Here is a 12,263-nt window from a genome sequence, read left to right on the forward strand (position 1 = left end):
CTGTTGAAGAAATTCTGAAAAACCCAAATATGTACAGTTAACACATAACTATCAGAACAGTCAGTGAAACTGACTGAATGAAAACATAACTCATCTTGAATGGAAATGTTAAGATTTCATTTTCATTAATAATGAAATTCACGAAATTTAAATTTTAAACTAACAATAATTTAATTTTTTAGATGGATTTATTCACATTAAAAGATCAAATACTGATTTTAAAAAATGTCACTAAATGTAGAAATAAGTAATTAATTTTTTTTTTCAAAATTAGAGATTTTCTTGATTACTTTTGAGTGTAAAATTTAGTTTGTCTCTTCAAGTGTTTCAGAAAGGCAGTTACTTCAATATACACCTAAAGTTGATTTTTGTCATCTTAAGTACTTACATCAGAAATGGAAATCCTACCATTCACTATAATTACTTAACTTGTGTAAACATTGCATGTATTCAATAATTACAGCTAACATTAGTTTCCTTAGAATAATTCCTTAACATCAGAGCTTCCCACAGATATATGTACAATTCAGGCATAACATGAATGAATTTACTAAATTATTTTGTTACAGTTTCCAGAGATGAATCAGAAAAACTTGGAAACACTAAACTTTTATTTTTACTGGAAACATGAAACTAAAACCATGGGGAAGTGATTAGAAATTCAAATTTCTTGACAAATAAATGATTTTTTTTGTAGAAAAGACTGAATTTAAATCAACTGGAATTGATATTAAACATACCTGAATTTTTATACATCAGATTTTTATCTAATCTGGACTTTCTTTGTCATTAATAAAGTAATCATACTTAGTTAACCAAATATTTTAAGATAGTGTCTATGTTGGAAATTGGGGTAAAACATTTAAATTAAAATTGAATTTTTAATGTTGAAAATATTTAAGTATACATATGTATGTTTGTGTACCTTACAAAATCAAGTTGCAAATAGGAACTTAAAGACAATATGTAACAGCTCACACACTTCTGGTGTACATAATACAATCAAACAAATTATGTGTGTCATAAAATGTAAATGTCTTAAAATAGAAGTTACTGGAAGCCTCAGTAGTTTCTAGTTCTAATCTTTAATTTTTTTTTCCATTAAAATAAATTAATATGGATTTTGCTTTCAGTCCAACAGGTATTTCAATTATCTGTATAGATAGTTACATGTAATGAAATCTTAACATTTACTTAATACGGTGATGCACAATTGTCAGTGTATATTATACATATTTTCAAAACTGCAAAGTTTATCATAAAACAATATAAGTAGTCTTAATTAGAAAATATTCTAAAAGAAAATTTCTACTATAAACAATTGTGACTGATGTCTTTCCACCACTGTTTGCCATATTTTTTGCCAACTCACATTCAAGGCACAATTTACATCATCATTGGTATTATAAACTCATCAATATGTGTTAGCTGATTAATGAGGAAAAAAAAACATGCTTGTGGCACTATTAATAGAAGGGGTTAGGAACAAATCATTTTCGCTGCCACACGACAGGACTTGATGGAGTGGTACGGGCCCTGCGAATTTCAACGGGTGCTTTCAGTCGATGTTTTCGCTGCTCACTTCCAGCAGCCATGTAGGAAAACACACAGAGAACTGCATAGCATATCTGATCAGCCTGGTAAGAGAATATGTATAATGTGTAAAAATTGATTAATAGAAAGATTGATTTACTTTACAAATGCTAAAATATCATTTCACACAAATAAAATCTAACCACAGCAGCAGTTGATTGTTGTTGGTTTTGTTTAGGATAAGTGCAAAGGTATACAAGAGCTATCTGTGCAAAGTCATCCTAGTTTTGAAATTTTAGATTAGAGGAAAGACATCGACTCTTAGGTTACTCTAACAGAAAATCAAATAGAAGGATTTGATCAACACTCTTATAATGCACTCATGGCCCAAAAGTGTATAGGAAGATTTATTTATTGCACCAACAGGACATGAACCATGAACTCTCAGGTCCACTGTCTGCTATGCTAACCACTAGGCCACATCTGCCCCAATAGCATTTGAAAACACTAACTATACAGTAGTAATACAAATAAGAAACAATCTGACTGTGCATAGTAATGATGCATAGCAAATAACTCCAAAGAAGTGAAAGCACTACAAGTACTTTACTAAAATTGTTTACTTTATACACTTATCTAAAACATCGTGAATTTCGATCAGGTAATCAGTCAACATATTAGAAATAATTAATTAATTATAATTGCAAAATGTAATCTCACTTTAATGCAATGCAGATATAAATATTCTAGTATTCTGAGCATCACTTTCTAATCATGGGAAAACTCAACAAATTAAACTTTTGGGATAACTTCACAGATGTTTATTAAATGCAAGTTTTCAAGTTTACGCATGAGATCTTTGTTAGGTGGGAGACAATTTGAATATGAAAAGAGAAGTGTACAACAGATGGCACACTGTATCAATTAAACAAATATATCCAGACACACGATTAATGAAAATGAAAAATTACATATAAATGAGCTTGAAACTTTGTATTCGATAAATACATTGTAGAGTTAACCCAAAAGTTTATTTATGTTAAGACAGTGTAATACATCTTTTGAATCAAATAAGTTATGATCACTAGTAATACTCAGTGGCATGGACACTGCATGTTATAAACAGGAGGAAGGATACATGAATTCAATCAAAGTTGTATGATTGTTAATGATACTTAGAAGATTAAACATTAAATGTACTCAAGTAAGTCAAGAACAATATATATAATTAAATTAAAAAGTGGGAATACAAGATACACAAATAAAGCAAGGAACACTAAACATACTTAGCTTGAAAGTAGAAAATGAAAAAGAAAATCATGACCATTTCATCTTGAAAAAAGGGTTCGTGAAGGGTGAGTTTGGTCTATTTGATTTCAAAACATAGAAGTAACACTTAAGTTTTACTCAGTCTTATACAGATATAAGTAAAATTTGAAGAATGAATAAGAGCACAGCTCTTTATTCGGTGAGTAAGATGAATTAAAATGATGTCAAGCCAAATCTATGAATTGTGCCTAAATAAGAAACATCACATACACATCACAGGGAAAAATAATAAAACTTATAAATTGTGAAAATATAACATACAAATACAAAAATTGTTCATTCACTAACAAAGGCATTGGAGTGAGGTAAAGTAATGTCCATACTAATCCTTTAATACAGTACATATACATGAAAAGTTTTTAAAATTATAAAGTATGCAGAAATTAACAAAAAAAAGTGAAAAAGAGAATAATTACACAAACAAATTTCAAAACTTAAACAAAGAATTTCATTTACAACATTCGGCTCAAAATGTTAACACTGGGAATGTAATACGTACAAACCTATTTTGTTCAGCAAGTCACTAGCAACATATTTACTAAAAAATGGTTTTCATCATGCATAAATTATTAATGTAAGTAATAGAAGTTTTAAATATGTTTCTTAAATACTGTAATGGTTATTCACTCTTGATAATTGAAAAACTACACACCATCTGCGACTTGTACCAGCGATGTATGATCTGTCGAGTCTTGCGATCTAGAAACAAAAATGTACGTTGATAGTGAGTGCTCACTGTAACAAATATTGATCAAGTATACAAATTTTTAACAGTTAAATACTACTTCCCACTTGCAAAATACACAGAAAATGTTGAATAAAACTCTAATCTGTAAAACACACAAGCATTATCATAAAAATAAGTTTAAGAGAAGTTTTTGTGTCAAGATACTCTTGAAATAATTTCTCTAATAATAAACCCACACCCAAAGCAATCTTTTATTTTGATAGTAGCTGTACCAGTATCTTAACTTCAGCAAGTTGAGCTCTATTCTCTTACTATAAGAAGTGCTCTTTAGATGCATCTGCTGCAGGCTTGTGTTATGCTAACAAACAAACATCCACAATTTCACTTATCTTAAACAAATTAAAATACATACATACACAAATACAAACAAAAATGTAGAATTTTCAGCTGGGTAACTCTTATTTATCATATTTAATGATGTTATTCACAACCTTAGTACAATGCAGCATTTACTGATGAAATAAAACTTTTTGGACTGTACGTGGACCTATAGGTTTTAAACACTAGGATATGGTGTATTCAACTCACTGAATTCCTCTAAGATGAATATACCACCTTTCTGAGTAAAGCATTTTCTGATGTTTTCAAGTCTGACAAAGAACTAGAATAAAAAAAAGTAAAAAACTGATGTAACAGGGGATTCCAAAAGAACATTTACATTTTACTTTACCTGCACTGTTAATTAGTGGCACTTGATAAGAGTTAACAAGGTTATGAATTAAACATCAAATAATGCAAGTATGGTATTGATGTTCTAAAAGAAGCAAGGGTTATATAAACATTGCATCCTAAAATTGTACACATGAATCAATCAAAAACAAGCTGCAAGTCCCATACAGCAATTATATAAAAACACTAAACAATTTTGAGACAAAGTAAAATATATTTCATATAAGTATATTTTTTCTACAAAAGACATTCACAATATAGAAAATTTCTGTAAAAGTAATTACATACATACATATATGCTTATTTATATGAAAGAAAGGATAATTATCTTTAGTCTTAACACAGATCTATTCAAATGTAGCAGATGTACAATCTCACGTTACAGTTTAGAAACAAAACTAAAATACTATATAAAAGTCACGTCTTCTTTCAAAAAGACACACAAACCTGAAAATAAAAATATTTAAATTCAAACTACAGCTCCTGAAATTATATGCAGAATTTCAAAAATTTGCATTATAATTAATTCAAATTTTGTTTATCAATATCAATCTCTTGTTAATAAAGAACTATTTTAAATTAAAAAAAAAGCTTTAAACATATTAAAACTGAAAATACCAGCTGTGTTTAAAAAATCCATTCACATGACTAAAAACTGAGGAAAATAAGCACTTACATATTTTAAAGAAAACAATATAAAAGGAATATATAAAACAAACTATAAAAAATATCATCTATAATTCTGAGCAAACATTTCTACATTATAAAAAACCAACAAAAGATCTTTACACAAAGTATGCAGTTTGTATGACCTAAAAATGAAGTTGGTATATAATTTGTATGACCTAACAATGCTTGTGTGACATAATACTGAGGTTGTATGCCCTAACAATGCTTGTGTGACATAATACTGAGGTTGTATGCAGGTTGTGTGACATAACAATGGCTCTGTAAAAGTACTGCTGATAATTAAATATAATTGTCATGGTATTCGTTCTAGACAAAAGTTTGGGTGACAGCTATCATAAAGACACCAAAAGTAAAATTAGATGTAGATTTGAAAAACCACCATGAAATGAACAACTGTAACCAGTTTGTCTATTTAAATTATGAAAAAATAGTTATAAGTATAAAGTGTTAAGATAAAGTGAAAATGTTTGCATTATTTATGCTCTATGTTGTTCAACAGTTATCTATGAAAGCCATTACAAAATAAATTAGACACAGAGTAACGGAATAATGAGATTTCGTTTTTTGCTTATTTAATGTTAATATTAGGATCCTTGAATAAATTTGGAAATTAAATCCACGCTAAGCTTCTAAAAAGGTGCCTCATAATTTCCTAAATGAAAATGTCAATCTATATATATATATATATACAGAAGGGTAATTCTCACAGAAGGTTCTGGGTCTTTAGGTGTTTTTCAACCATGTTTGATTTGATAAATAACAAAGATTTATATCACTTTAATGTACAGTTATAGATTTCATAAATGATATGTGATTTTTCTGCAGCTTTTATGGATACAAAAGAGCCTTAATTCTTAGTATTAGCTTTCCTCATTTTGACCAGCTGCTAGGTGGAAACAAAACTGAAGAATATGAACTTGTTAAGAAAACGTTGGAAAGTCTAAAAAATTATAAGGCTCCAAGGCCAGATAATATTTCCTCAATCATTTGAAGTTTGAAAGGGGTTAACAATTAGATATGTAAGCCACTTGCTAATATTTTTGGCAAATCCTTATACACAAATAAGAGTTGCTGCAAGTAAAAAATCAGGTTGGCACACAAAGAATATGAAAGACAAAATTAAAGAAAAAAAAGCATTATAAGTTTAAATTCACTGTAATGATAAAAGACTTGGATAATTATAAAAGATCAAGAGAGAGTTGATGAAACAGGAAATTAGAAAATCAAAAAAATATATAATAAAATGTTGGCTGAAAATGTAAAAATAAATAATAAGAATTTCTTCAAAAAAAAGTCAGGACTGAAGTAGGTCCTTTGGTGGATGATACAGATGGCTAATTTTGACGATTATAGGATGGCTGAGGTATGTATTAAATTCTACTTTTCTTCAGTTTTTACTAATAAAGGTTTAAGCAATATTCCTCAACCTTAACAGTTGCTAGATGAAAACATGATGATCACATTAATTTTATGCTTGTTAAGAATAAATAGAGAAGTTGAAAGAATGATGAAGCTCCTGGACCAGATAATATTTACCCAAGTGGTTTTGAATGAGGTTAAGGATTGGGTATGTGAGCCACTTGCTATTATTTTTTCTAAGTCCTTGAATAGTAGGCAGGTGCCAGAAGGTTGGAAGTTGGCTAATGTTACTCATCTTTTCAAGGGAGGTGATAAAAATTGTCCTATCAGTGGTGGGAAAAGTTTTTGAAAGTCTGATAAAAGATGCTTTGCAAAGTATTTAACAAAGTTTAAAATTTTGTTGGATAGCACCGGCATAGTTTCACTAAAGGAAAATCTTGTCTTACTAATTTTTTGACATTCTTTGAAGAGGTTACTGCTTATGTTGATGAGGGTATGGGTGGGTGTGGATGTGGTGTATCTGGATTTTCAGAAAGCAACTGACAAGGTGCTACATAAAAGGCTTGTTAAAAAAAATATTCTCCATAGGTGTAGAGGACAGGTTGGCTCATTGGATAGAAAACTGGCTAGATGGAAGAAAGCAGAGAGTTACTGAGCTCATTCAAACTGGGTTAATGTCTTAAGTGGGGTACCTCAGGACTCGGTGATAGGTAGGACCTTTGCTCTTACTGATTTACAGTGACATAGATGAAAAAATGATTAATAAATTATTTGAATTTGTTGCTGATATTATAGTTTTGGGTGTTGCTGTTTATGAGGAGAATGTTACTGCTTTACAAAAGGATAGATCATTTGGTGAGTTGGGTGAATAAATGGCAGATAGCTTTTAATTATAAAAAATGCAAGGTAATGCATGTGGGTTATCACAATTTGAATTATGATTAAATTTTGGACCTTGAATTGTTGAAAAGGGTTCACAGGAGGGCTGCTAGAATGATACCTTGGATGGAATGGTTATGTCCTCATACGAGGACAGTTTATGACTTTAAAGGAAGGCTTGATAAATATTTTAATGATATGAGCTTGCTTTGAGTTTTTCTTTTAAAAGAAACATTATAGATAAAAAATTCTTCTTCTGTCCCTAAATAACACACAGTCTTCACAGGATTTAAACCTATTTGAACTATTTCACTTGTGCCTCAGTTTTCATTTTCTCGTGTTACATTTGAATATTTGAATTGTTTATTTCTTATGTATATATATATTTCTGTTGTAATTAAAAATATTGTTTGTTTGTTTTGTATCTCTAGTTTACTGATGATGGAATTATGACAATTCCGAAATGGTTATTAAATGCTTCCTGTTATTACTTTCATGTTTTGTTTTATCATTATGCTGTGACTTATTCTGAATATTATTACTAAGAATGTCCAACTGGAAATCTTTAATAAATGATAAGTCTTGTATCTAGCATGCAAGTGTTTGAACTCCCCTAATGAATCTATTGATGAATTGACTTCAGTTTCATCTTATGTAAAAATACTAACAATAGAGCGAATATTTAAAATAATAGTAATTAATAAATAGACTAGAAGCTGACAATCTTAGGTAAGTGCTTCAAAACATCTCAAATCTTTTTTAGTTATGCAATTACAATTATATGAGCATAATTACTTATATTTATGAATGCAAAATCAATTCATATATATATATATATATATAATATATATATACAATTTTAAAACATGACTGGATTTCCATGTACTATATATTCAAGCATCTAAGTTAGCTAATCAAATCAAGAAAACTTTATATATCTACCATAAAAAATAGCATTAAGGAAATTAGATGAAATAAAATGTGCTTCAAATCACTGTTTTGTGATGAAAACAAAAGAAACATGCATTGCTTGGTGTTTAATATATATATTTAAAGGTGGGATATGTGATAAAAAAAACATGCAGGGACAATAAAGAACTAAGTGTAAAACAGAACATGCCATAGCAGTGCAAGAGGAAACTTTTGGAGATGGTCAGTAACACATCAATCAAATCATGGTACAATATATATTATATATATATATATGTATAAACTCAAATAACAAAATCATGCGTGACTAAGGCCAACCACTGCACTGCTTTGTTATATTCTGGTGAGAAATACAATTTTTTTTCTCTAATATTGTTTAGTTTTGTAGGTACCACTGTTTTTCTTTTATTTCTTTATAAGTAAATGTAGGCACCTCATATATCTATCTAAAAAAGGGTGCACCACTACTGTAACAGTGGAAAGACAAATTCTAAGCTTCAGTTCTAAACAGCAAGAATAAAAGACTCTGTACCTCAAATTCCTTCAGTGTGGAAGTGAGCAGGAAGATGGAAAAGAAAGAAGAAAACAGGAACACAATTTTTATAATAACGGAACTGACAGAGGATAATTACACTTACGACCATATTAACCTCATGACTTAGGACCATCTCAAAAGCCCCTTCGCTTGCTACTGCTTGAGGCATCAGAGATAGGTTAAGGATGTTTAAGTATCAGATAAAGCCATATCTCTAGAAGAGACGTACAGAAAGAGAGGGACAGAAAGACAAATTGAGATATACATGCAGAAGTACAAGTACATACTGTGAAGAAAAGTTAAAATCTTAAAATAACGGGTCCAATGAATTTTAAAAATGAACTAGAGGGTTATGGGAATTCCAACATACCACAGGTACATATAGCGTGACATAATGCATTTTGTACGATGCAGAGGGCATGGCATCAGTCACACAATACCAAGAATTAACATTTATTGACCAATAAACCGATTGGTTAACAGATTTGAGCTGTCATGTCACCACTGGAGGGACAAGCAAGCAAGAGGTAAGTTTTGAGAAGGTCCTCAATATGGACATGAAAAGCAATAATATGAAAAATACAGTTAAAATATTATAACAAGAAACTGATGCTCATAAGTGCTATATTTTTAAAGACCTTTAAAAACAAATAATCTTCTTCCTTAAATGATTTCAGAAAAACAATTTACGAACACAGTAAAAAAATAATACTTAGCATATTACAAAGTTTATGCAATGATGAATTTTATTTCCCACACTGTTCAATCACTTTATATTTTATGAAAATAAGTTTTTCCTGTATATCTTAATTTTCTGAAAAAAATTCAATGGCATAAAAGTTGTTTTTTAATGTCAAGACTTTTCTCTGTAAGCTTATAAACACTGTACCATGAAAAAATAAATTACTTTTCCTATTATACATGCAAGTTTTAAAGAAAAACTTCTTACATAAAAAGCAAAGCGTTTATCTTAAAACTTCCTTAACTCTAAACACACAGTAACAAGTTCAAGAATATCTGATGAAAAAGTTTACCTTGCTGTTAGCAAAAAGCAGTCCAATACCTTCCATACACACTTGTAACAATCCTCCTTCTCCTGTTCTCATGTCTTGAACAGGAAATTCTCCTCCAAGTTCTGTTCCTATTATGTTCAATAAAAATTGTTTAAGATAATTATGTATCTTTCACAAATAAGTAAGAAAGTGTGAAGATATTTTGAAACACTGACAGGTGTCAACAGAAGAAATGTATATAGTTTTCATCATTATGCTTTTACTATCATACTATTATTATTAACTGGTGAAATGACAATAAGACTGTTGAGATTAAACTACTTACATAGATGAAACTGTCACATCTGTGAATTTTCCTTATAAAAGAAATACCTATGGTTGTAACAACACTCAACACAGCAAAATGTGTTTATCCTATCTACCATCGCAGTGTTTGATATTGCATGAAAGTACATGTATTCATCTATATTATGCAATAAAAGACACAAAGAGTTCTCTAACATGTGTACAGAAACTCTCCTACAATGCAATAAAATATACAGTTAATATATTAAATGAAGTCTGACTATTTTTACAATAAAAAACACACACACTACAATATATAACTGTATTTAATAACACACTATACAATATATAATTGTGTTTAATAATTTATGAATAAGAAAATAAAAACAATCAGTAACAATGTGACAAAAACACAACATTCTATGTAACACAATAAGGAACAATTTTTAAATATTAACTTAACTTTTTAAATGGTTATTTTATCTCAAATGCTAAGGATAGTAATGCAAATATATAAATACCACAATAAACATCATGCTTCAAACAGTATTTGATTGAAAGCCTGTTAAAAACAGCCTTTTATGGTTAAAGTGTAGGACTTCAATGTATGAATCAACATGGCTGAAGTAATTATGTTATAGAACATGTTATATATATACATGAACAATTAAATCTGCAAGTGTATTTATATTAATGTATGAAATATTCTCCTACCAGGCAGTACTCCACCACTTCTAACTGCAGCTCTTTCCATTGCTTCTTTCACACAATAATACAAATCTCGGCACTGTTTTAAAACAAAACTAATTTAAGGTGAGTATTAGAACACCCGTCTACAATCATCATGCATTTACACACAAGAGTTTTAAGTTTCTATCTTCAATTTGTAAATACCTCTTTAATCATAGAAAAAAATTGATTTTGTAAAACAAAAGTAAATATAAAATATTCCAAATCTTTTTAAGTCCTTCAATATTCTGTATTCCATATTTAAAATTAAACTGTTCAAAACACAAAAAGTATAATCTTCCTTAAAATGATTGCAGAACTATATATATCAGTTTTTAGAATCACTATAAAATAGTATCAAAATTATGATATTACCATTTAAAAGGTCATCTGATTCAGTTGAAGTAGGTTATTTCTATTAGATGTGACCTTCCTAAGCCAAACAACTTGTAAATTACGTTTCTTATATTTTTCATGTTCTTTTATAATAATTGGAAAACAGACTAGACAGTTAAAAAAAACATGTTCTAACAACACTATAAAAACCATTATTGCATTGTCTGAAAGCTTTAATTTTATTTTATTGTTGGATATCAAAGAATGGCAACATGGGCATGTGCAGTACAAGTTCTCTCATGTTCTTGATGGTTACAATTTACATGAAACTGAGTTTGGATTTCACAGCTTTACTGTGGATTGTGTCTTTCAGATCTTTTTCCTAATTGAAAATTTCTTATGAAATATAATGTTTGATGAACATGCTTTACTCCACTAATTTTGCAGAATAATAAGTCTGGTGACATTTTTAAATTTCTTATTCTCTGCTTGATCAACATGTTTGTAAATAATTTAACATAATTTCCAAGAATATAAAAAACAAATTATGCCATTTTTGATGAACTAATGGCAAGCTTTTATTTCTACTTGTATTTTAGTTCCAATTCATTTAGATGCTGAAAAAAACAATCAGGCTTCAAGATAGAAAACGTTAAAAGATTATTAATAAAATCATCAAGTTAAAAGGATGATAAAACCTACCTTTTTAGTATAGTATTTATGGAGTTGAGTCTGACCTCCATCTCTTCTCCATAAGCAAAGAACTTTATTTTTTGGACTATAAGTCATATTTACCAGTCGTTCATACCACCAGCGTTTTTTGACAGTACCAGTTACACCTCGAAGAACAATACCATCATCTCGTACCTTAAAAATATAATAAAAACATTAATAAACTAACTTATCCATTGTAATACAACTTATTCTGTCTATGGCTAAACTTATTTTTTGTTTTTGACTGCATTAAATGCTATTTTTATAAAAGAATTACTGAAAACTTACAACTACTAAATACACCAAATAACTTCTGAATAACATATATTTTCCCCAACTAGTATGAGCTGTATCGTGTACAAAACAATGAACTCTGGATTCTGTCATCTGAGTTCTGGCATCAGTGTTTGAAATCAATATTTTGTATTTTTAAATTATAGATATTTGCAAATTATTGAAAAATCTGAAGCTAATTAACTATACAATTATAAAGTTCATTCACTGTGATTCTCAC

At 29.2% G+C, this 12,263-nt stretch overlaps 1 protein-coding gene across 5 annotated transcripts in view; it reads right to left on the reverse strand.

Annotated features, from left to right (window-relative positions):
- Positions 1 to 205: 205 nt before the first annotated feature.
- Positions 206 to 12,263, reverse strand: part of LOC106462627 (MAP kinase-activating death domain protein-like) — a 100,087-nt gene continuing 88,029 nt past the window's right edge. For 4 of the 5 annotated variants that reach the window (XM_022389948.1, XM_022389946.1, XM_022389947.1 and 1 more), the window contains exons 27-33: positions 11,738 to 11,907; positions 10,685 to 10,757; positions 9,707 to 9,813; positions 8,670 to 8,678; positions 4,139 to 4,211; positions 3,515 to 3,561; positions 206 to 1,637 (exon numbers count right to left, since the gene is read on the reverse strand). In XM_022389948.1, coding sequence (XP_022245656.1) covers positions 1,491 to 1,637; positions 3,515 to 3,561; positions 4,139 to 4,211; positions 8,670 to 8,678; positions 9,707 to 9,813; positions 10,685 to 10,757; positions 11,738 to 11,907 — 626 coding nt within the window. In that variant the 3' untranslated portion in view covers positions 206 to 1,490. The remainder of the gene's footprint in view (positions 1,638 to 3,514; positions 3,562 to 4,138; positions 4,212 to 8,669; positions 8,679 to 9,706; positions 9,814 to 10,684; positions 10,758 to 11,737; positions 11,908 to 12,263) is intronic. The other variant, XM_022389945.1, reaches the window with a different exon arrangement.

The sequence above is a fragment of the Limulus polyphemus genome, unplaced genomic scaffold, assembly GCF_000517525.1.
Source record: "Limulus polyphemus unplaced genomic scaffold, Limulus_polyphemus-2.1.2 Scaffold1213, whole genome shotgun sequence".
NCBI classification, from domain to species: Eukaryota; Metazoa; Arthropoda; class Merostomata; order Xiphosura; family Limulidae; genus Limulus; species Limulus polyphemus.